This window comes from Ranitomeya variabilis, chromosome 5, assembly GCF_051348905.1.
Source record: "Ranitomeya variabilis isolate aRanVar5 chromosome 5, aRanVar5.hap1, whole genome shotgun sequence".
Classification (NCBI taxonomy): Eukaryota; Metazoa; Chordata; class Amphibia; order Anura; family Dendrobatidae; genus Ranitomeya; species Ranitomeya variabilis.
This window is the reverse complement of record NC_135236.1, coordinates 463,565,512-463,592,284: the sequence shown is the minus strand read 5'-3', so window position 1 is coordinate 463,592,284 and position 26,773 is coordinate 463,565,512. Positions and strand designations below refer to the sequence as shown.

General features: G+C 42.4%; 1 protein-coding gene across 1 annotated transcript; it reads left to right on the top strand.

Annotated features, from left to right (window-relative positions):
• Positions 1-26,773, top strand: RLIG1 (RNA 5'-phosphate and 3'-OH ligase 1). The gene is made up of 7 exons (XM_077265454.1): positions 1-228; positions 3,686-3,803; positions 6,011-6,106; positions 7,099-7,215; positions 7,849-8,046; positions 17,066-17,235; positions 25,328-26,773. The coding sequence occupies exons 1-7, from the start codon at positions 142-144 to the stop codon at positions 25,505-25,507; spliced, it is 966 nt and encodes a 321-aa protein (XP_077121569.1). The 5' UTR covers positions 1-141; the 3' UTR covers positions 25,508-26,773.

Genomic DNA, 26,773 nt, shown 5'->3' with positions numbered 1-26,773 from the left:
TTACACGTGGAACTACATTTCCCATTACCCACTGCTTCGCCCAGCAGCAGCGTGACCGTAAAGCCTGCAGCTGATTGGCTGGCGGTGGAGAGGGCGGAAGTGCTGCGGCTGCGGCTAGCTGTGAGGCGGCGGTGGAGCAGGATGCAGCGCGGGTCAGTGCAGCAGAAGATCTCCTGTGTGTTCGTCACTGAGGTGAAGGATGAGCCGTCCTCCAAGCGGGAGCACCAGGTGATGACACGCAGCCGCCGCTTCTTCCCTCCACTCGTGGCTGCATCCCTGGCTGGAATAATGTCATGCGCCGAATGTCCCGTGGTCTGGCACTGACGGCAGCTCTGAGCTCACAGTCCACACAGACCCCACTAGTGAGTGGGAATCCACATGTGACACGATAAGCAGAAACCACACTGCACTGATGCACTCGGGCCCCCAGACGCCGATGATTTGTATCCATATACCTGTACTGCACGGAGAAGCCTTTCCCCAGAGGGGCGGCCATCTGCTGACCCCGACCTGTATGTGGACCCACCGTAATCCGCATCGCTATGGATCCATCAGCTAAAGCCTGTACCTGTGGGCAGGCGCTGCATGGAAAGGGTTAAAGTGACTGTGGGACCATGGCAGTGGGGAGTCCCAGTGAGGGGGTCTGTCTGCTATGACAGAGGACTGACACCATGTAGGTGCGAAACCTGCGCTGCTCTGTTTACGGGGGCATGCGGACTCTCCGCAGACCAAGGTGCTGGAGATGTGGATTCGGTGGTTTTAACTTTTTTCACAATTTTTATATTTTTCTACAGGCTTACTCTCTGTGGAGAACACACGAGCTCTACGCTTAGCATTCATGCATATGGGGGGTCAGGAGGAAGCTGCCAGCCAAATGTGGGGCATGTACAGTACAGACCAAAAGTTTGGACACACCTTCTCATTTAACGATCTTTCTGTATTTTTATGACTATGAAAATTGTACATTCACACTGAAGGCATCAAAACTATGAATTAACACATGTGGAATTATATACTTAACAAAAAAGTGTGAAACAACTGAAAATATGTCTTATTTTCTAGGTTTTTCAAAGTAGCCACCTTTTGCTTTGATGACTGCTTTGCACACTCTTGGCATTCTATTGATGAGCATCAAGAGGTAGTCACCGGGAATGGTTTTCACTTCATAGGTGTGCCCTGTCAGGTTTAATAAGTGGGATTTCTTGCCTTATAAATGGGGTTGGGACCATCAGTTGTGTTGTGCAGAAGTCAGGTGAATACACAGCTGATAGTCCTACTGAATAGACTGTTAGAATTTGTATTATGGCAAGAAAAAAGCAGCTAAGTAAAGAAAAACGAGTGGCCATCATTACTTTAAGAAATGAAGGTCAGTCCGAAAAATTGGGAAAACTTTGAAAGTGTCCCCAAGTGCAGTGGCAAAAACCATCAAGCGCTACAAAGAAACTGGCTCACATGAGGACCGACCCAGGAAAGGAAGACCAAGAGTCACCTCTGCTTCTGAGGATAAGTTTATCCGAGTCACCAGCCTCAGAAATCGCAGGTTAACAGCAGCTCAGATTAGAGACCAGGTCAATGCCACACAGAGTTCTAGCAGCAGACACATCTCTACAACTGTTAAGTGGAGACTTTGTGCAGCAGGCCTTCATGGTAAAATAGCTGCCAGGAAACCACTGCGAAGGACAGGCAACAAGCAGAAGAGACTTGTTTGGGCTAAAGAACACAAGGAATGGACATTAGACCAGTGGAAATCTGTGCTTTGGTCTGATGAGTCCAAATTTGTGATCTTTGGTTCCAACCACCATTTCTTTGTGCGACGCAGAAAAGGTGAACGGATGGACTCTACATGCCTGGTTCCCACCGTGAAGCATGGAGGAGGAGGTGTGATGGTGTGGGGGTGCTTTGCTGGTGACACTGTTGGGGATTTATTAAAAATTGAAGGCATACTGAACCAGCATGGCTACCACAGCATCTTGCAGCGGCATGCTATTCCATGCGGTTGCGTTTAGTTGGACCATCATTTATTTTTCAACAGGACATTGACCCCAATCACACCTCCAGGCTGTGTAAGGGCTATTTGACCAAGAAGGAGAGTGATGGGGTGCTACGCCAGATGACCTGACCTCCACAGTCACCAGATCTGAATCCAATCGAGATGGTTTGGGATGAGCTGGACTGCAGAGTGAAGGCAAAAGGGCCAACAAGTGCAAAGCATCTCTGGGAACTCCTTCAAGATTGTTGGAAGACCATTCCCGGTGACTACCTCTTGAAGCTTATCAAGATAATGCCAAGAGTGTGGAAAGCAGTCATCAAAGTAAAAGGTGGTTACTGTGAAGAACCTAGAATATAATATATAGATAGCCAAGAGAATACCTTATGAATAAAGTTAAAACATAACCTTTAATGCTATTAGTATAAAAACGTTTTTATGGACAGTAACTGTGATAAAGTGCAAACAGTGCATAAATACCAGTGCTCACTAAAAAAATGGTTTTGTCTCACCAAATCGGTTGTTTGTTCCTGGCAGGAGCTTGCTGATGCTTGGAAGGGGGAGGGGGAAATGGTTACTATTCTACCCCAGTCGTGCCCCTGTGTTGCTCCTGCCCTGACAAGGGCAGTCCCCAAGTCAGGCTAAGTATTTGTACCCACCACAAAAAGAATTATGGGAAGCATAATTCTTTTTGTGGTGGGTACAAATACTTAGCCTGACTTGGGGACTGCCCTTGTCAGGGCAGGAGCAACACAGGGGCACGACTGGGGTAGAATAGTAACCATTTCCCCCTCCCCCTTCCAAGCATCAGCAAGCTCCTGCCAGGAACAAACAACCGATTTGGTGAGACAAAACCATTTTTTTAGTGAGCACTGGTATTTATGCACTGTTTGCACTTTATCACAGTTACTGTCCATAAAAACGTTTTTATACTAATAGCATTAAAGGTTATGTTTTAACTTTATTCATAAGGTATTCTCTTGGCTATCTATATACTGTTTACTAGAGAACTTTTGAAGTGTCCTGATTGCATACATCTTGTATTTTTTGGCTTGCCTGAAGCTAGAATATAAGACATAATTTCAGTTGTTTCACACTGTTTTGTTAAGTGTATAATTCCACACGTGTTAATTCGTAGTTTTGATGCCTTCAGTGTGAATGTACAATTTTCATAGTCATGAAAATACAAAAAAATCTGTAAATGAGAAGGTGTGTCCAAACTTTGGGTCTGCACTGTATATGGGGGGGAATTGGGAGAAAGCTGCCAACCAAATGTGGGGCATGTATATGGGGGGGGGGGGGGGATCGGAAGAGGGGTAGCTGAAAGCCAAAAAAAAAAAGCATGTAGGGGAGCTCGGGTGACCATTTCTACTTTTCTGCATAACATAATAAAAAATATACTGAGTGCATATCACCACATGTATTATAACGCAAACCTTAGTCTCTATGTGAAATGCTAGGCTCTGGCAGATGTGTCCCCTCCAACATCCTCTGACCCTTTTTCTTTTAGTCGACCGAATCTTTCTTATTTGTATTCAGGCGTATAATGTAACATGATGACAAATGTGATGACTATCGAGCATGTTCTCAGCCGTTTGTAATAGAAGGGGTGTTTCTGAGTATCAGACAATTTCTCTATCAGGCAGATGCACACCTTTGCACCACTAACATATATTTATATATTTTTTGTATTTTTAGATGTACAAAGTTCTGGCTACAGAAACACTGAGCCCCCTGGCAGTGAGTGCCGCTATTGACAATGCACTGGCTACAGAGAAGGTAGATGGCACGTGCTGCTATGTGACGGCACACAAAGGCGGGTATCCAAATCTGGCTGTACCTACTTTGCGTATGGTACCAATGGAATCATGTTCTAGGCCAAATATGCTGTAGAATGCTTTTCCTTTTGTTCACATTATCAGATGGAGCAAACCTAATCCAATGTGTGGATCGTGCAGCCCATAGATTTCACTTGGTGTGTCGCTGTCTTTGCTAAAAGTAGATCACAAACATCTAGGAGTGTAACTTGCAGGGAAGGCATGCTGGTAAGTAGTAACGGAGGTTATAGATAGATTTGGACAGTGTCCAGTCAGGTTGGGGACCTGATAAATGATGTGTCTCAGCGGCGCTCCCGTTCCTAGCTGCTGGTGGCGTGCTACTAGGCACGGGAGCGCCGCTGAGACACATCATTTATCAGGTCCCCAACCTGACTGGACACTGTCCAAATCTATCTATCTATAACCTCTGTTACTACTTACCAGCAACCCCCATATCCCATAAGAGATCTATGCAAATTTACATAGTATACCATTTTTACAGCAACTTTGAGTAAGACTCGGGAGAGTCGAAACGTCAAAGTTCGGTCTCTTACTGTATATACTATACCATTTCTGCCCCCTTAATGATGCTATGTGAATAAAAATCATGTTCTGCGTGGTGTCTGACCTGGAGGACGCGTTTTTATTTTTGGAGGTGGTAATTGGGATTAGACTTACAATGGGTTGATTACCTTTGGGACTTTTTTATTACCTAAATGCTTGGGGCTAAAATCCTTTGCAGAGAGCTGCTGCCAGAATCCTCTGTCAGTGGTTTATCTCCCTGCTGAACAAAACATTCTGCCAAACCCTTCCTGCAATGATATTATCTGTCGGGGTAGTCAGAAGGCCCCATACACACTAGACTAACAACCGATCCCGATAGTATCAGCGGGTTCAGCCAACTTTCGTCTAATGTGTATGTTTTATTTTTTAGTGTGCTACAGACATACAGGTGCATCTCACAAGCAGCTTGGATTGTCTGTCTCTCCACTCTTCCTCCAGACTCTGGGATGTTGATTTCCAAGGTCTAGTGTGAAGTTTCCACAGTCAGTGATGGTTTGGGGAGCCATGTCATCTGCTGGTGTAGGTCCACTGTGTTTATCAAGACCAAAGTCAGCGCAGCCGTCTACCAGTAAAGTTTAGAGCACTTCATGCTTCCCTCTGACGACAAGCTTTTTGGAGATGGAAATTTCATTCTCCAGCAGGACTTGGCACCTGTCCACACTGTCAAAAGTACCAATACCTGGTTTAAAAACAACAGTATCACTGTGCTTGATTGGCCAGCAAACTCACATGACCTTATCCCCATAGAGAATCTGTAGGGTATTGTCAAGAGGAAGATGAGACACCAGACCCAACAATGTAGACGAGCTGAAGGCTGCTATCAAAGCAACCTGGGCTTCCATAACACCTCAGCAGTGTCACAGGCTGATCGCCTCCATGTCACGCCGCATTGATGCAGTAATTGATTCAAAAGGAGCCCCGACCAAGTATTGAGTGCATTTACTGAACATACATTTCAGTAGGCCAACATTTCTGATTTTAAAATAATTTTTCAAGCTGGTGTTATAAAGTATTCAAATTTGCTGAGATAATGACTTTTGGGTTTTCATTGGCTGTAAGCCATAATCGTCAACATTAACAGAAATAAACACTTGAAATACATCACTCTGTTTGTAATGACTCTATATAATGTTTCACTTTTTGTATTGAAGAACTGATATAAATTAACTTTTTGATGATAGTCTAATTTTGTGAGATGCACCTGTAAGTGACATTGATTAGCTCCACTGACAGCACTCCTAAACCCAAAGGGCAGAGGTTTAAGGTTACTGCTTTCTGCGCTGCTCCTAAGGCTCTAAACCATGCTGGTCACAAATGGCTCTACTTGTGCAATGTGACGTGGTCCTTTTGGGCAGACAGCAGATATTGTAAGTAGTCGGGAAAATTAGAAACATTAGGGTCCATTTGCTCAGACTGATACTGGGTCTCGCACTGATTTTTATTTTTTTTATTTATTTATTTTTTTTTACATGAGATCTCCTAAAGAGAGGAGCCGGGATAGAGAAACGATCTGTAAGATTGTAGACTGAGGTGCTTCAGGCGAAACGGATCAAAGCCATGTTCATTGTACACTGCATTGTTTGCTTAGTTTATGTGAAATCCTTGTGTTGCTCATTTCTTTTCCACAATGTATACTCGACAGGTCTCCCATACCTGTGGGCGCGGTATGATAGGAAGCCAACAAAACAGGCAGAAAAGAGGTTTAGAAAATTTATCTATTCAAAAGGAAACTCCAAAGGTTTGTGCCGTCGATTTAACATTGGAAATATTATGTTATGTCGGGTACCATTACAGGAGTGTAGATCCTATCCTAATGTGAAGTAGATGTAATAATATTAGCAAATGCCTCCAACTGGATATGTAATATAGTTCTTCTGATAAGCTATGTTGCTTAACCCTAGTGCAGGGTATTGCAGGAGCTTAGGTATCCATGGTTGTGACCACTCATAGTGACAGTTGTTAGTGGTGGGAAGGAGTGTGACACACATCCCGCCCCACTAATCAGCTGTTCCCAATGCTGCTGGATGTGATCTCTTGTGGATCACAGCATCTGAGCGTCATCAACAGCATAGTGGACCGAACAGGGCACTGCTGATTCACCTTTATTCATTCAAATGCAGCCACTATACAGAAGACAGAGCTTTGCTACATAGCTCCGCAACTGATCACATTTGGCCACTGCCACCTCCGGGATCAGCTGACTGAAGGGGGTGCCGATATGATATTGATGTTCTATATTAAGGATAAACCATCAATATAAAAGCCCCTTTAATTTTTAAACTGGGAAAATAGGATGATTCAGACTTTTCTTTAGTCTTCCTAGGAAACGTGAACCTATGTGCATTTTATTGCTTATTTCTATAAGCGGGATTGCCAGATGTTTGACAACACCCACCGTGTGGGAGCCGACACCCGCTATGTATTGAGATGGCTCCGCTCTCCAGCCTCATCCATATAACAGCACCCAACCCCTTCTTTCTGCTAAGCTCCGCTCACTTTCCCCCAAAATTGTCAGCTGGCATAGGAGACTGCAAATGTTGCCAATATGTAATTGCTCAAAAAATTGCATCTCCAGTTTTCTGACATAAAAAGTTATAAAATTAGTTTACCCCCATCATTTTTCCTTTATGATTCCTAAGAGCTTAACTAGTATTTTAAAATCCACAATTTGTATAGATGACATGTAGCAGCTGTGTACAAGTGATAAGGATTTCATTTTTTTTATTTTAGATTTTGTTTGGAATATTGATGACGATTTCAAAGTTGTTCCAGATTTTTGGATTCCAGCAAAGGGTGTGAGCCATTCTAATGGCAAACCATACCCTGATGAAAATGGCCATATACCAGGTAGCTATGGAAAATCTCTTGCATTGCATATCATTGCTTTATGAAGGATCATCTCTTGAGCCATTTTATTTTGTAAAACGTTTTTGTTTATATATCTAGATCCAGTCATGACCCATGAAAATTTAGACCATAGCCTAGATGGTCCTATCCTGGTTCCTAAGTCCAAGTAATATGAACTTTACATCATTGTGCTGAGGATAACGATTTCTGTAATGTCTCATTTGCCAAACTAAAACATATGCCTAATTATTCTGCAGTAAATCATGAAGAATTTGTTATCCTCAGATTTTTCCAACATTATGACTGCAGTACACTCTATGATCATCCCAGCTGGAGGCCCCTTTACTCAAGCAGTAATCTGTTGAACAAATGTGTGTGGAATTGTTCAGTCCTCAGACCATTTCCATTAACTTGTGTAAAAAGGTCTTAAGCCAGCAGAAATCGACTTGCAATGTTGAAGACTCGTTATGGCCAGAGATCTGTCCATGTAAACCGAGCCGTACTGTTGTCCTTTCAGCATCTGGATAGGTGGGAGAGGGTGGACCTTTCTATGAGCATTTGTTTTCGCACGCGATTTATCTTCTCATTGTCCCCAGAACATTTTTCTCTAAACCTTTTTTCCTACCTTGTCAGGTTGGGTGCCTGTGGAAAATGGCAATAAGCAGTATTGCTGGCATTCTTGTGTAGTAAATTATGCATTGGGAGTAGCCATAGTATTAAAACCCAAGACAGAGGATCCTGGATCTTTGGAAATTTGTCTGGTACATTTGTCAGATCTTCTTGAACAAACACTGGAACTCATTGGAACCAATATAAATGGAAACCCATATGGTAAGTGATCTGAGAAATAGCTAGTTTGTTTGAAAGAACCCTAAGTTACATACACAAGATATCAGATTATTTAGATGGAGCAGGAAGGTCACATTTCTTCTTGCTATAAGCTCGCCCCCAAACTGCATTCTTTGCATCAAAAGACATGGTTTAACGACATGAACTATGAATACAGTCCACACACGTTCTTTGCATCGACATTCTAAATTGTCAGTAAAGTGTAAGCCACTTGCAAGAGATCATGCAGTTGTGGGGGCTGGGAGCCGGCTGTCAGACACAGCCAGACTCCCCAAGGAGAATACAAACATGGTTTATTACCATAGCAAAACCGAAATCCTAGGCCAACACACATGTTGGTGCTCGTTCACACAACCATAATTTCATTCCAAGTGCTGTTCTTGGAAAAAATGGATGTTGTTCAACATGGCAGTGAAGATAAGTGATTTATTTATTTTGACACTTGCCGAACCTTATGTGTGAACAGAAGCACAAGCGTGCACTAGTTTCTTCAAGAAATTGGATGAGACTCACACATTCAAGTCTACTTGTGCGCAAAAACAATCGGATGCCATATGGCGTCACAGGATAGCATCCGATATTTACAGAAAAATTGCAATTCTGTAACACTGGAAACTGTAAATGGTCTTGTGACTCATAGCTACTGTTGTTAACCCCTTCCTGACATCCGACGTACTATCCCGTCGAGGTGGGGTGGGCCCGTATGACCGCCGACGGGATAGTACGTCATAGCCGATCGGCCGCGCTCACGGGGGGAGCGCGGCCGATCGCGGCCGGGTGTCGGCTGCATATCGCAGCTGACATCCGGCACTATGTGCCAGGAGCGGTCACGGACCGCTCCCGGCACATTAACCCCCGGCACACCGCGATCAAACATGATCGCGATGTGCCGGCGGTGCAGGGAAGCATCGCGCAGGGAGGGGGCTCCCTGCGGGCTTCCCTGAGCCCCCCGCAGCAACGCGATGTGATCGCGTTGCTGCGAGGGTCTTACCTCCCTCCCTGCCTGCTCCAGACCCGGATCCAAGATGGCCGCGGATCCGGGTCCTGCAGGGAGGGAGGTGGCTTCACAGACGCCTGCTCAGAGCAGGCACTGTGAAGCAGCCTGCACTTCAATCAGATCGGTGATCTGTCAGAGTGCTATGCAAACTGGCAGATCACCGATCTGTATTGTCCCCCCCTGGGGCAAAGTAAAAAAGTAAAAAAAAAAATTTCCAAATGTGTAAAAAAAAATAAAAAAAAATATTCCAAAATAATGAAAAAAAAAAATATATATATTATTCCCATAAATACATTTCTTTATCTAAATAAAAAAAAAAACAATAAAAGTACACATATTTAGTATCGCCGCGTCCGTAACGACCCCACCTATAAAACTGCCCCACTAGTTAACCCCTTCAGTAAACACCGTAAGAAAAAAAAAAAAAAAACGAGGCAAAAAACAACGCTTTATTACCATACCGCCGAACAAAAAGTGGAATAACACGCGATCAAAAAGACTGATATAAATATCCATGGTACCGCTGAAAACGTCATCTTGTCCCGCAAAAAACAAGCCGCCATACAGCATCATCAGCAAAAAAATAAAAAAGTTATAGTCCTGAGAAAAAAGCGATACCAAAATAATTATTTTTTCTATAAAATAGTTTTTATCGTATAAAAGCGCCAAAACATAAAAAAAATGATATAAATGAGATATCGCTGTAATCATACTGACCCGACGAATAAAACTGCTTTATCAATTTTACCAAACGCGGAACGGTATAAACGCCTCTCCCAAAAGAAATTCAGGAATTGCTGGTTTTTGGTCATTCTGCCTCACAAAAATCGGAATAAAAAGCGATCAAAAACGGTCACGTGTCCGAAAATGTTACCAATAAAAACGTCAACTCGTCCCGCAAAAAACAAGACCTCACATGACTCTGTGGAGCAAAATGTGGAAAAATTATAGCTCTCAAAATGTGGAGACGCAAAAACTTTTTTGCTATAAAAAGCGTCGCTGGTTTCACACTTGCGTTTTTGTCTGCAGCGTTTTTTGCACAAAAAAACGCATGCGTTTTTTCCCTATATTTAACATTGAAAACGCATGCGTTTTTTTTGTACACGTTTGGTCGCGTTTTCAAACGCATGCGGTTTTTTTCTGCATGCGTTAATTTTCAGAAATACAACCTGCAGTATTTTCTTGGTGTTTTTAAGCACATGCGTTTGTTTGCGTTAAAAACGCATGCATTTTTAATCGAAAAAAAACAGAAAACACACTGAAAAGCCACCCACCACCATCAAGGTGATAAAGGGATCCAAACCCTAACCCTAACTCTACCCCTAACCTCACCCCTAACCGTTTAATGAACATTTTCTGACAGTCATAGTGCCACGTATTTCAGTGCCACGTATTTCAGTGCCACGTATTTCAGTGCCACGTATTTCAGTGCCATGTATTTCAGGGCAACGTATCACGTATTTCAGTGCCACGTGTTTCAGTGCCACGTATTTCAGTGCCACGTATCACGTATTTCAGTGCCACGTATCACGTATTTCAGTGCCACATATTTTAGTACCACGTATTTCAGTTGCACGTGTTTCAGTGCCACGTATTTCAGTGCCACGTATTTCAGTGCCACGTATTTCAGTGCCACGTATTTCAGTGCCACGTATTTCAGTGCCACGTATTTCAGTGCCACGTATTTCAGTGCCACGTATTTCAGTGCCACGTATCACGTATTTCAGTGCCACGTATTTAAGTGCCACGTATCACATATTTAAGTGCCACGTATTTCAGTGCCACGTATTTCAGTGCCACGTATTTCAGTGCCACGTATTTCAGTGCCACGTATTTAAGTGCCACGTATCACATATTTCAGTGCCACGTATTTAAGTGCCACGTATTTAAGTGCCACGTATTTCAGTGCCATGTATTTCAGTGCCACGTATTTAAGTGCCACGTATCACATATTTCAGTGCCACGTATTTCAGTGCCACGTATTTCAGTGCCACGTATCACGTATTTCAGTGCCACGTGTTTCAGTGCCACGTATCACATATTTCAGTGCCACGTATTTAAGTGCCACGTATTTAAGTGCCACGTATTTAAGTGCCACGTATTTAAGTGCCACGTATTTAAGTGCCACGTATTTAAGTGCCACGTATTTAAGTGCCACGTATTTAAGTGCCACGTATTTAAGTGCCACGTATTTAAGTGCCACGTATTTAAGTGCCACGTATTTAAGTGCCACGTATTTAAGTGCCACGTATTTAAGTGCCACGTATTTAAGTGCCACGTATTTAAGTGCCACGTATTTAAGTGCCACGTATTTCAGTGCCACGTATTTCAGTGCCACGTATTTCAGTGCCACGTATTTCAGTGCCACGTATTTCAGTGCCACGTATTTCAGTCACGTTTAGGGTTAGGGTTAGGGGTAGGGTTAGGGTTAGGGCTAGGGTTGGAGGTAAAGTTAGGGTTGGGGCTAAAGTTAGGGTTGGGGCTAAAGTTAGGGTTTGGATTACATTTACGTTTGGATTAGGGTTGGGATTAGAATTATGGGTGTGTCAGGGCTAGGGGTGTGGTTAGGGTTACCGTTGGGATTAGGGTTAGGGGTGTGTTTGGGTTAGGGTTTCAGGTAGAATTGGGGAGTTTCCACTGTCCAGGCACATCAGGGGCTCTCCAAGCGCGACATGGCGTCCAATCTCAATTCCAGCCAATTCTGCGTTGAAAAAGTAAAACAGTGCTCCTTCCCTTCCGAGCTCTCCCGTGCGCCCAAAAAGGGGTTTACCCCAACATATGTGTTATCAGCGTACTCGGGACAAATTGAACAACAACTTCTGGGGTCCAAGCTCTCTTGTTATCCTTAGGAAAATAAAAATTTGGGGGGCTAAAAATCATTTTTGTGGGAAAAAAAAGATGTTTTATTTTCACGGCTCTGCGTTATAAATTGTAGTGAAACACTTGGGGGTTCAAAGTTCTCACAACACATCTAGATAAGTTCCTTGGGAGGTCTAGTTTCCAATATGGGGTCACTTGTGGGGGGTTTGTACTGTTTGGGTACATCAGGGGCTCTGCAAATGCAACGTGACGCCTGCAGACCAATCCATTTAAGGCTGCATTCCAAATGGCGCTCCTTCCCTTCCGAGCTCTGTCATGCACCCAAACAGTGGTTCCCCCCCACATATGGGGTATCAGCGTACTCAGGACAAATTGGACAACAACTTTTGGGGTCCAATTTATCCTGTTACCCTTGTGAAAATACAAAACTGGGGGCTAAAAAATCATTTTTGTGAAAAAAAAAAAAGAATTTTTATTTTCACGGATTTGCGCTATAAACTTTAGTGAAACACTTGGGGGTTCAAAGTTCTCAAAACACATCTAGATAAGTTCCTTGGGAGGTCTAGTTTCCAATATGGGGTCACTTGTGGGGGGTTTGTACTGTTTGGGTACATCAGGGGCTCTGCAAATGCAACGTGACGGCTGCTGACCAATCCATTTAAGTCTGCATTCCAAATGGCGCTCCTTCCCTTCCGAGCTCTGTCATGCGCCCAAACAGTGGTTCCCCCCCACATATGGGGTATCAGCGTACTCAGGACAAATTGGAAAACAAATTTTGGGGTCCAATTTATTCTGTTACCCTTGTAAAAATACAAAGCTGGGGGCTAAAAAATCATTTTTGAGAAAAAAAAAAAAATATTTTCACGGCTCTGCGTTATAATCTGTAGTGAAACACTTGGGGGTTCAAAGCTCTCAAAACACATCTAGATAAGTTCCTTAGGGGGTCTACTTTCCAAAATGGTGTCACTTGTAGGGAGTTTCAATGTTTAGGCACATCAGGGGCTCTCCAAACGCAACATGGCGTCCCATCTCAATTCCAGTCAATTTTGCATTGAAAAGTCAAATGGCGCTCCTTCCCTTCCAAGCTCTGCCATGCGCCCAAACAATGGTTTACACCCACATATGGGGTATCATCGTACTCAGGACAAATTGCACAACATTTTTTGGGGTCCAATTTCTTCTCTTACCCTTGGGAAAATAAAAAATTGGGGGCGAAAAGATCATATTTGTGAAAAAATATGATTTTTTATTTTTACGGCTCTGCATTATAAACTTCTGTGAAGCACTTGGTGGGTCAAAGTGCTCACCACACATCTAGATAAGTTCCTTAGGGGGTCTACTTTCCAAAATGGTGTCACTTGTAGGGAGTTTCAATGTTTAGGCACATCAGGGGCTCTCCAAACGCAACATGGCGTCCCATCTCAATTCCAGTCAATTTTGCATTGAAAAGTCAAATGGCGCTCCTTCCCTTCCAAGCTCTGCCATGCGCCCAAACAATGGTTTACACCCACATATGGGGTATCAGCGTACTCAGGACAAATTGCACAACATTTTTTGGGGTCCAATTTCTTCTCTTACCCTTGGGAAAATAAAAAATTGGGGGCGAAAAGATCATTTTTGTGAAAAAATATGATTTTTTATTTTTACGGCTCTGCATTATAAACTTCTGTGAAGCACTTGGTGGGTCAAAGTGCTCACCACACATCAAGATAAGTTCCTTAGGGGGTCTACTTTCCAAAATGGTGTCACTTGTAGGGGGTTTCAGTGTTTAGGCACATCAGGGGCTCTCCAAACGCAACATGGCGTCCCATCTCAATTCCAGTCAATTTTGCATTGAAAAGTCAAATGGCGCTCCTTTCCTTCCGAGCTCTGCCATACGCCCAAACAGTGGTTTACCCCCACATATGGGGTATCAGCGTACTCAGGACAAATTGTACAACAACTTTGGGGGTCCATTTTCTCCTGTTACCCTTGGTAAAATAAAACAAATTGGAGCTGAAATAAATTTTGTGTGAAAAAAAGTTAAATGTTCATTTTTATTTAAACATTCCAAAAATTCCTGTGAAACACCTGAAGGGTTAATAAACTTCTTGAATGTGGTTTTGAGCACCTTGAGGGGTGCAGTTTTTAGAATGGTGTCACACTTGAGTATTTTCTATCATATAGACCCCTCAAAATGACTTCAAATGAGATGTGGTCCCTAAAAAAAAATGGTGTCGTAAAAATGAGAAATTGCTGGTCAACTTTTAACCCTTATAACTCCGTCACAAAAAAAAATTTTGGTTCCAAAATTGTACTGATGTAAAGTAGACATGTGGGAAATGTTACTTATTAAGTATTTTGCGTGACATATGTCTGTGATTTAAGGGCATAAAAATTCAAAGTTGGAAAATTGCAAAATTTTCAAAATTTTCGCCAAATTTCCTTTTTTTTCACAAATAAACGCAAGTTATATCGAATAAATTTTACCACTAACATGAAGTACAATATGTCACGAGAAAACAATGTCAGAATCGCCAAGATCCGTCAAAGCGTTCCAGAGTTATAGCCTCATAAAGGGACAGTGGTCAGAATTGTAAAAATTGGCCCGGTCATTAACGTGCAAACCACCCTTGGGGGTGAAGGGGTTAAAAAGAAAAAAAAAATTGCATAATTGCATATGGATGAAAAGTGAAAGAAACTCTTTATTTCTCCTTTTTTTTCTGGATGAAACTGACATTTTATATCCTTGTGAGAACCTAACCTCAGAAGTGCAATGTATAGGCGCACATTCATACTGTGGCCATTAACAGACAAAACCTAGAAAAAATATGAGTAGAAGCCCTGCAGTGTCATTAGATAATTGGTAATGATACATATAAATAGCATAGGGTACTTAGTTGACACTATTTTTATTAGAAGCATAAAAGCCATCCCACCACAACAGTATCTCACCTCGCTATGTGACAGCAGGCTTCAAAATAGATGGGAAACAGAAAAAACTGCAGTAGTAGTTCAAAAAATGTCACAATTTATTAATACAAAAATACATAAGTCAAAACAATGACTGAAAAATGCAATATACACCTATAAGCTAGATGACAAAAAAGGCATAGTAAGAACAAAAACAGCAGCTCACCAATTGAAATGTAAAGTGAATATGGGAAGCACACACTAGCAAGTACATTCACAAAATGTTAAAAGATTGCCTGTAATAAAGTGCAAATGTATCTAGCAGCCCCGAACATTCCCGCATAATGTTGTTAGGGGATGATTTAATCAATATCCATTTAATAAGCACCAATGTCCCAGAGTATATAGTGGATATCCCACTACCCCTATTAACATAAATGTGCTGCCAAGAAGCATTAAATAACCTAATCTAGGCTCTTACCCATAATAGTACCACTCAGATGAGCTGACGTAGCCGGCGTTTCAATTGATGAGCTGCTGTTTTTGTTCTTACTATGCCCTCTTTTGTCACCTAGTTTATACGTGTATTGGATTTTTCAGTCATTGTTTTGACTTGCATCTTTGTATTAATAAATTGTCATTTTTTTGGACTACTACTCCAGTGTTTTCTATTGCATATATGGAGTGTCCTTAGCATGGGGTCAGTCTAGACAATCTGTCTTACTGTTGTTCCCAAATACATGGTTACTGTACTATGTTTTCTGCTTTAGTACTATTGTTCTTCAAAGTAGATGGGGCAGAGCAGGACCTAGATCTAACGGTTTTTACACCTGCCTGTGGAAAGCCAAATAGACAAAATGCACAACCCATAGGCAAGTGGCCCCTTCATCAATTGTACCAAGTACAAGAAATTAAAGCAAAACCAAAACCATGGGTCAGAAAATGTATGTGAGTAACGTGTAGGTGCACGAACAAAACCTAGAATAAAAATGGGTAGATGCCCTGTAGTCAGTAAGTAAATACCATAGTTCCATTGTAAACAGCTTGCCCAGAGATCCTGCAGCTGTGGGCTCAGCTATCAGACACAGCCAGATTCCCCGCAGACAAGGTGACCATGGTTTATTACTATGTTTACTGAACCAGTGCTTGTGTATACAGATTGGGATGAGTCTGTTTTCTTCCCCTGACCCAGGGGTCATGTGATTGCTGGGTTTAGGGATAGAACATGAGCTGCTGGGTGTCCTGGTCAGCTCTACTGTGCAAGCAGGAGGCAGAAATCTTCCTGTGGGTGGAGCTATTGCCAACCAATCAGCAATATAAAGAATGTATAATTCCCCCTTATGGGCAGCACAGTATGCAAAATAAAAATCAAATATAAACAAACCTTTCCAATCGGTATTGCATTTGTAAAAGAAAACAAATCCAATTTGCAAAAAAAACAAAAACAAAGAGAGCACAATTTAAAATGTTCTTAGCGTTACTCCTTGTGGTTGTTAAATGTGAAAAAGACACAGGTTTCCCCTATTTTTTTTCTTTTTCCCTCTCTCGCAATATACGAAATAAAATAAACCCCCATTGAATTGTGGAATATGGAAGCAAACATTATTTGAATATCCGAATGAGAATTATTTAGAGCAATTAAAATCTCATCGAAATTTAAAACCCGAAAATGTGTATAGTAAGGAAGAGGAGGAAATGATCCAGACATGGAATGGGTAAATGGGGTCAAAACACATGGACAGTTATTTCCTAATGGTTGAATAGTCCAGTCAGGTTAGAAACAGGAGTGCAGGTATCTGATGTCTCCAGGTTTTCTTGGTCTCAGTGTCACTAGTTCAACTAAATTGTATCATCTCTGCCCTTTATGATCTCTAAAGTGTCAGCAAAGAGCAGACACATGGGGACGAATTTACAAATTCTGTGTAATAGTGTAAACTTAAGGCCCCCATACACATTAGATTGCTGTTGGCCAATGAACCATTCATCTGATGGCTCTCTCTCACATACACAAATATTTGGCTCAGACGTTCCTGTGTTCTCAGAACCTGAGAACGGAGTCTTATCTTCCCCCTGAGTAACAGGTTCAGCCATTGGCATACCAATGGCTGTATCCTTCTCTCTACAAAATCATGTGTTGAGGGAGAGTCAAGGTCTAGTAAGTTCTTGGTGGGGAGTCAAGCAATGCATTATATTGTAGTTCTCAGTATATTTAAAACTTTGTTTTCCAGGTGATTAACTTTTAACTGCTGCAGAATATGTTGGCACTATATAAATAAAATTATTATTATCTAGGTATTGGTAATAAGAAAAATCCACTTCATCTCCTGGTTCCTCATGGCACTTTTCTCATAAAGGATCTAGAAGCCCTTGATCACAACAGCCTCATGTCTTGGTTTCAACATTCTCAAGAGGGGAAAGTAGAAGGCATAGTGTGGCACTGCAAGGATGGATCTCTATTCAAGGTAAGACTAGAAGAGCTTTAGCATTTCGGGGCAGCATGGTGGCTCAGTGGTTAGCACTGCCGCGCTGGAGTGCTGGGTTCGAATCCCACAAAAGGACAACATCTGCAAGGAGTTTGTATGTTCTCCCCGTGTTTGCATGGGTTTCTTCCAGGTACTCCGGTTTCCTCCCACATTCCAAAAACATACTGATAGGGAATTTAGATTGTGAGCCCCAATGGGGACAGCGATAATATGTGCAAACTGTAAAGCGCTGCGGAACATGTTAGCGCTATATAAAAATAAAGATTATTATTATTATTAAAGGACGCAATGGCAAATTTCAAGGACATTTCAATTTTCATGTAAATAAAGGTAGATCACTTAACCCCTTAGTGACAGAGCCAATTTTCACCTTCATGACCAGGCCAAATTTTTTTTAAATCTGATCAGAGTCACTTAATGTGGTAACAACTCTGGAATGCTTAAACGTAAGCCACTGATTTTGAGATTGTGTTTTTTTTTGGGGGGGGGATATTGTATTTTGCTGGTTGTAAATTTAGCTTGGTAGGTTTTGCATTTATTTCTGAAAATTATGAGAATTTTTGCGAAAATGTAGAAAAATTTACAATTTTAAAACTTTCAATATTCATATCCTTAAACCAGTCAGTCATGTACAAAGTGATTAATAAACATTTCCCATATGTCTAGTTCTGCATTATTTTTGAAACATCATTTTATTGTTAGGACTAGAGATTGGGTGGATCCCTGGATGTTCAGATCTGGCAGGTTCAGCCGAACAGTTACATTTTATTTTATTTTTTTGAGTACCCGAACCCAGACCCTATTCACTTAACTGGGGGGCCCGAACATCCAGTGTCTGCCACGCTGTCATGTGCATGGCAGAGCAGCAAACACTGCTTCTGGTCAGCGGTAAAATTACCGCCTTTCAGACAGCCGCAGTTCCCACACTGTCAAATGACCGCTTGAGCTCGCAGCTACTGCTCCCATCAATCTACACCTGCTGTCACTAATAACAGTGAAAGCAGGCGGCGGTTGATAGGAAAATTCATCAGCCAGTGCCTGCGCTCTAAATAGATAATTAAAAAAACACGGAGTCAGCGATAGCAAGGCTGGTTATAAAGAATAGAAGAGTCCCCACTGCAATTTTTTAAAATTATTTAAATAAATAATTTAAAAAATGGCATGGGGTCCCCCTCATTTTTCACAACTAACCAAGCTAAAGCAGACAGCTGGGTGTTGGTATTGTCAGGCTGGTAAGGGGTCATGGACAATGACCCCCTCCAACCTAAAAACAGCAGCCGCAGCCACCCAGAATAGGCACCTCTATCTTATAGATGCCTCTCCATTACTAAGCCGTGGGCTTGATGTCACCAGACAATACAAAGGTGACATCAACTCCACAATATGAACCCCACTTTCCACCGCTACAGGGCGAGTGGGAAGAGTCGGGCAAAGCACCGGTATTGGTGCATTCAATAGATGTGCCTTTTCTGGGCAGCTGCGGGCTGCTATTTTTAAGCTGGGGGGGTCAATATCAATTGCCCCCTACCAGCCTGAGAATACCAGCCTCCAGCTGTCTGCTTTAGTATTTAGTTTAGTTGGTTATCAAAAATACAGGGGAACTCACGACGGTTTTTTTTTTGCACATTATTTATTTAGAGTGCAGGCGCTGGCTGATGAATACTCCTATCAACGGCAGCAGACAAAGGCTGATGGGAGCAGTACTCTAGTAAGCCGACGCCAGTGACCGGAGGTAAACTATTTACCTCCGATCGCAGCTGCTTGCTCACACTTTCATTTGACAGCGTGGGAACCACGTCCGTCTGACTGGTGGTAAAATCATCAGAAGCAATATTTACCGCTCTGTCACGCGCATGATAGCGTGATGCTACAAACTCCCAGTGTTTGGGGGGCTCGCCTATCTCTAGTTAGGATGTTAAAAGTTTAGTACCAATTCCTAATTTTTTCAAGAAATGTACAAAACCTGTTTCTTTATGGACCTATTGAGAATTGAATGGACTTTGAGGGGCCTGTATATTGGAAACTCCTCAAAAGTGATATCATTTTAAAAACTTCAAAACTGTTGTCAGGAAATTGTTTAACTGTTCAGGTACTACAGCGGATTTAATGCAAATTCTAATTAAAAAAAAAAAAATGTAATTTTTACTCAAATATTGCTTTATCCCGATTTTTTTTTTTTTTTTTTTTCTCTCTTTTACAAGGAATACCATAAGAAAATGGACCCCACAATGTGATAACTAGTTTCTTCTGAGTGCACTGATACCCCCCTTTGTGGTCCGAAACTTCTGTTTGGACAAATGTCAGGGTTTAGAAGGGAAGGAGCGCCATTTACATTTTTGATCACAAATTTGGTTTAAATAGATTGTAACTAGAGATGGGTGGACCCCTGGATATTCAGGTCTGGTGGGTTTGGTCAAATAGTTAACAAACCAATAAAAAAAAAAAAAAAAAAAAAGTTTATGTACCTGGGCTCGAACATCCAGCGGCAAATACTGCTTCTGATCGACGGTAAAATCATTACCGCCATTCAGACAGCTGCTTTTCCCACACTGTCAAATGACCGTGTGAACCTGCAGCTCTGATCGGAGGTATAAGGTTTACTTTCTGTCACTGGGGTGGGTGGGAGTACTGCCCCAGACTACGCCTGCTGCCTCTAATAACAATAAGCAGGCGGCAGCTGACTGGAGTATTCATCAGCCTGCGCTCTAATTTCACTGTATTTTTGATAACCAGCCAGGCAAAACTGTCAGCTGGGGGCTCCAACCCTCAGCTGTCAGCGTTAGCAAAGTTGGTTATCAAGAATAGAGGCGTCCCCATGCTTTTTTTTTTTTTTTTTTTTTCTATTTTAACTATTTAAACTGATGATGGGAAAAAAAAAAAAGTGAGGGGGGGCCTCCCCATTTGACAACCGGCCTTGTTAAAGGAGACAGCTGGGAGTTGGTATTTTCAAGCTGGTAAACAGCCATGAATATTGACCCCCCCCTCAAGCTTTTTTAACCTGTAGGTGCATCAGAGAAATTTTTAAAATGTGGAAACGAAAATTGTTTTTCCTGCCAAAATGTTTAGCCCTAAATTTGTAATTTTCACAGTGGATAATAGGAAAAAACGGAAACTATAATTTGTTATGCAATTTCTGCTGAACACGAAGATTCCCCATATGTGGTCAAAAACTGCTGTTTGGGCACATGCAGGGCTCGGAAAGGAAATGGCACTATTTGATTTGTGGAGCGTAAATTTGTCAGGAATAGATTGTGAATGCCATGTTGGGATTGTGCAGTGAGAATTTCATTTAGCAAAATCACCCATCCTACTTAGAAATTTCTATCCTTTAGAACATCCAGCCATTGGGCCTTTCCTACCCTCTTTCTGAGCCAATAAAAATCTGCTTTCTGAAGTCCAACCTTAAAGTCTGAGTCCTCGCTTGGTCTTCCTCCTCTTGTAATCCAAAATTCGAGGATCGCTGCCTCCTAAATTTCCAGCCACCTTTACTTCCTCAACAGTTTCCTCTTTGTTGGTAAAGGTGCCGTTACACTAAGCAACTTACCAGCGATCGCGACCAGCGACGTGATCGCTGGTAAGTTGCTGTGTGGTCGCTGGGGAGCTGTCACACAGACAGCTCTCTCCAGCGACCAAGCGACTTCGGCATCGCTGAAACTGTCTTCAGCGATGCCGAAGTCCCCATGTAAAAAAAAAAAAAGAACACTACATACGCACCTTCTGTCGTCCTTCATGTCCCTCGGCGCTTGCCGCACTGACTGTGTCTCAGCGCCGGCCGGCCGTAACAGCGGTGCCCAGCGGTGAACCGCTGTTACTGCAGGTTCACCGCTGGGCTCTGCTTTACGGCCGGACGGCGCTGAGACAGTCAGTACGACAAGCTCCAGGGGACGTGACGGACAACAGACGGTGAGTATGTAGTGTTTTTTTTTTTTTTACTTTTACCATGGTATCCATGGTAAATATCGGGTTACTAAGCGCGGCCCTGCGCTTAGTAACCCGATGTTTACCATGGATACCAGTGAAGACATCGCTGGATCGGCGTCACACACGGCGATCCAGCGGTGTCAGCGGGAGAGTTGCGACGAAAGAAAGTTCGTCCACTCTCCCTGCAACCAGCGATATCCCAGCAGGATCCAGATCGCTGCTGCGTGCCAAACATAGCGATATCGCTATGCAGGACGCTGCAACGTCACGGATCGCTGGCGATATCGCCTAGTGTGACGGTACCTTAAGAATTAGGGCCAAGATTGCAGATTCTCTTGTTCTCTCTTCTACCTTTTTGAAAGATAAAGTCAGCAAGAGAAGATAAGAATTTTCGGGACCCTATTACCTTTGTCTGAGGGACATTCCCAACAAATATCTGGATAGATAAAATCTCCCATGATCACCATGTCCTACTTTCTTGAGAACATAGACATCTGATGTAAAAAGAGTTCATCCATATCTTCAGTCTATCCAGGTCGCCTATAGTAAACACCTACAATAGTGCCCTTTGTGTTCTTCTCTCTACTTCTCCACATTTCAAGACCATTATAACAAATTTTTCTTTTTTTTTTTTCCTCTACATTGCAGAGATATTATCAATATTCTTGGTAAAGAAGAACCCGTTCCCACCACAGCTTAGACCAGGTTTTATTAGTGTGTGAGATTTATAATGGCAGACATTTTTCATCTCCTGGTCTGACCTGAATGAGCCACTGTGGGAAAGGGGCAGTGCAGCTGAGTTTAGATGTGTCGCATTACGAAGTCCTCTATCAACTCTATTACTCAATGTGCGAGTGTGAATAACACTTATGTCTGCTGTAGTCAAGCAATTTGTAATCGCTATGCAGCAAGAATAGGCTGTCATTATGTGTCACACAGGAGTAACCTACCTGTTCTGGACACATCCTGTATTCTAAAGTAATGACATCCTTCTCTGACCTCGCTACAGAGCTATTACAAGTTGAGCAAAACGGACATTAAGGTGCATAATTATAAAATGTGGGCAGCAGCTTAGCTCAGTGGTTAACACTGTTGATTTTGCAGTGTTGGGATACATTGGTTCAAATTCCACAAAGGACAACATTTGCTAGGAGTTTGTATGTTCTCCACGTATTAGATGGATAAGGAATTTAGATTGTGCGCTCCATTGGGTACTGTGAAGCGGATGTTGGTAAACCGCTGTGAAATTAATGGAGCTATAAAAGTGAGTACAATCGATTGTGTTCCCCAATAGGGACAGAGATAGCTATATCTGTAAAGGGCTGTGGAATATGATTGTAATGTATAAGTAAGAATAATAATAACTGTTGCTACGGGCAACAAAGCTGGTTTTCCTGTTGACAAATGAAGCCCTAAATGGGATGCTTACACTTTGAAATCTCAGCTCTAAGATAGGCAGTGTGGTGGGGAGGGGCAATACAGTAGAAGTGACCAGGCTATGAAAGGATGAGAGTTTGTAATGTGACACACCGAAACTCAGCTGCACTGTCCCTCCCTTATGCACTGACTTATGGTGGAGATTAGGGCTGTATGTGATATATCTCAAAACCTGCCCTAACCGATGGTGGGAGAGTGTTCTTTCCTTTTGAGTGTTGCTCCCTGCTTATGATTGGTCCGTGACATTCAGGGGAAAGTACATGCCCCCATTGAAAGCTGGCTGATGACATCCACTTGGCATAATGAAAATGAACTCTCTAGGGGTCAAATACTGTGCCAATATCTTTGCAAAGGAAAGGTCAAATAAAAAAAACAAATTCTGCTCTGCAGCCACTATTACATCCTTTGCCCAGTTCAACGTGAAAAATTTGAAAGGTCCTCTTCTGTGATTGGGATCGGACATCCTGATGCCTTAGCACAAAGGTCATCTGATGACACTACATTAGGGAAGAGCTAAATGTAGAAAATACACCTAGCCTAAAGTAAATTTCCCAGCAGTTCCCTTCTCCTTTTCTGTGAGCCTATTATGTCTAATATTACAGTGCCAGCATTGTAAAATGGGTTATAGGCTGAACTCCACCTGAAAATAACGGTTTGGTCCGGAGCAAGGCAAAATCCCTATGAGGCAGATACCATTTCTCCCATGTTAAGGGAAAATTCCCTTTTGACTCCACATACGGCAATCAGACTAGTTCTCTGGACCAACGTCAGATTACCGAATCTAGTGCTTATAACCTGAAATATCTTTCAAGAGAGGCATCTTAGACTTCCTTGTACTTTGTTTACTGAATCAACCATTACTGCATGATCTGGCGGAGAGTTCCTAAGTCTCGCAGCTCTTACACTAAAGAATCACTGTGAAAATGATTAGACCTTACTTCTTCTAAGTGTAGTCACCTGGTCACAGTTGCAGGCCTAGTTATGAGAGTTTTATAATATCGCCTCTAAGCCTTTGTTTTCCCTAGCTGAATAACCCCAAGTTTAGGAACTTCTCTTGGTATTGCAGTTCACCTATTTCCTTAATAGCCTTGGTCACCCGCTCTAGTTCAGATATGTCTCTTATGTCTCTCTACACTGGAAACCAGAACTGTACACAGTATTCCACGTGTGGTCACACTAGTGACTTGTATATCGGCAAAACTATGTTCCAAGTGCTGAGTTCCTGCAGGGAGAACTGAGCATTTTGCTCTTCCTAATGACCCCTCCTAATCACCCCTCCTAATCAAATCCCTTACACCACTGAGGACCCCTGACTGCATGAGGAAGATGGGTGAGAGAGTTCCTTCACTTTTGAATGAATTAAAATGATATGCTGTGAAGGTAGATTTATCCCCGAATACTGCAATCATTAGTGGAACATTACTCCTTGCTTGTTGCTAGTGTTATGAAATAATAATAATTGAGGCTTTTTTTCATATTGAGATTAAAAGTTAAGTTTTAATTTGACTCACACTACTGCTGTAATAATTGCTGAGATTTTTTTCATAACATCTGGTCCTTGGATAAGACTTTGTTTGCCACTTTAAATTGATGTATATAGTAAAAAATCAGTCTCCTTTTGAAGCCCCTCTGATGGCAGGCAAGAGGGTCTTCAACTGAACCCCAACTACCATAGCAACCCATTTGCGCCCCACGATCATGTTGCAGGGTGGAGGGGGCAGTGGGCATGTAGAATGGCTTGCCCCGTGCAGGCATACTGTTAATGCAGATGCGGGCAGAGCTTGGCTCCCCCTGTAACTGGTAGAGGCAGATACAGAAATTATCTGCCACGTATGAGGCAGGCTCAGCTTGTGACAAGCCACACGACTATAGGGACCATGAGTGGCCCGGTGTCAGCGCCTGCAGCGGGTACATTAAATTGCACAGAGGACCAGGGGGAGGGGTGTGTGTGAATGCATTATACTGTACAGTGCTATGTGGCCCCATGATTTCTATGTATGCCCCTGCACTCTTTACAACCACTTGTGACTATTTCCTATAACTGAGCCTGTTCGTAAACCACTTGCATATTTTCCTTTCTTCCCACAATTATGTAATACATTGCAGCATGTACTGGCGTGTAAGCCACAAGTACAAATCTGTCTCCCAGGAGAACAGCCATGTTTCTCGCTTTCTCACAAACCTGTCTGCAGGGTAACTGGCTGTGCAGGGATAGTCATCCACTGCAGTATTTGCAGTAGGAGACAGCTATTCTAACCTCTACCATTCCAATAAAAGGGAAGGAAGGGGACTTAAGAGTTTTGTCCCAAGGCGCAGTTTGTTGTAAAGTGTATGAAAACCCACAAAAACCTGTACTTTACGCGCCCTTTTTATGTTTTCGCTGCTGCTCATGGTGTTTGTCATTGGCTTCAGCGATACGGATGTGATGTCTGGGCGGTAGACATTAACAAGTACTGAGAGCAGCGGTGGAGACTTTGCGCTAAACTCGGAGGGGTGAGTAAAGTACAGTTTGCTTTTCCTTCTACATTATTACTCCTAAAGGACACAACTTTCTTGAAATCCATTTTAGGCTAGAGTCACACTAGCAATTTTAAAATCGGACCAATTTTGCTCCTGCAAAGTTGGACGAGTGTAATGCAAGTGTTGTGTTTTTCATGTATGTAGATCGGTGATGGAACTGACATAATTGAGGAATCTTTTTTTTGTGTTCTAGCTTCATCGCCATCATCTTGGATTACAATGGCCACTCAACAGCACGCGTCTAAATTCCAAGTCCGTTTCCATTAGACTGGATTTATGCAAATATGAAGCAGATTCAAGCACATTATTGGGTCAACTTTCAAAAAAAGACACTTGGTGTTATGACAAATTAAAAGACATCTTGTTAGACTGAAAACAGCACCTTGTGAAGGAAAAACAAGTGACTACTCATGAAGCCTGAAGGCGACTACTGTGGAACGTCTACATTTTAACCATATGGCACCTTCTGCTTGGTCAACAGAACAGATGTCCACATGGTACCAGCATCACATAAGGCTGCTGAATGTTCTCACTCACAAATGACTGGCCACATTTATAGTCACAATCCTGGGAGATGGAAACATTAATACATTAGTTTCTCATTTAAATAATTTTGTCCAGCATGGAAAGTTATTAAAGTTTGCAAATCATTTTATTGGGAGAGTTAATCCTACCGACAGACTCCCTTTACACCCCAGCCTATTTCACCACCTTAACCAGTCCAATTCTTACCATTCTGACCAGTGTCACTGCGCATTTATCTACAAGTGAGTGACAATTTTGACTCCATGAGTGTTGCTTAGTGAACATGGCACAATGTACTGGGCACTAACTGCAGATTTGCCAACTGCGGTTTATGCACACTGTGGAGCTCAGAAGGGAAGGGGGGGATTGTCATTAGGATTTGGGACTGCAGAATTTCCTGGATTTTTTTTTTTTTGTTGGTGGGGTGAGGGGCCATAGCGCTTTTCGTGAGGCATTGTACTACCAGTAAAGGTTAACAGATAAAATAGGAACATTTTATATAACATGTTGTATACCATTTATCCTGCGCTCTACGCTGAGCACTTACTTTGGGGTTTCCATCTAAATCTCTGAATTACGATTCAGATGAAACTCCTGAGGGATCCAATCACTATAATGAGGCAGCAGAGTTACTCTGGACTCCGTCTGGCCTCTATTCAGCAGTGTCCTTTTCAGAAGTACATAACTGCTGGATCACAGGCCAGACAGTCTACAGTGCCTCCATCTTCATGTCATTATAGGGAATCTTTTGCCAGGGGTTTGTCTGAATAATGTATTTCATAGATTTGCACGGAAATCCCGGTGTAAATGCTCAGTGTAGTGCGCAGGATAAATGTGAGCTGAGCCTTACTGCAATCTTTGGGACGCAGAAGGAACCAATCAGTATTAGGTCAAGAATTGTTTGTTTTTTTATTTTGTTACACCGTTCCTCATGCAATTACAGCAATATCAGATTTATATAGTTATTTTATGTTTGGCTGCTGAGAAACACACAAAAAAAAGCTTTAGCATCTCCATGTTCTGAGATTATGTATTTACAGAAATTAAGGCTAATGGCTTAAGCAGTCTATATGGGCATGCAGGTCAGAAAAGGCTGCGTAAAACGACACCTTGA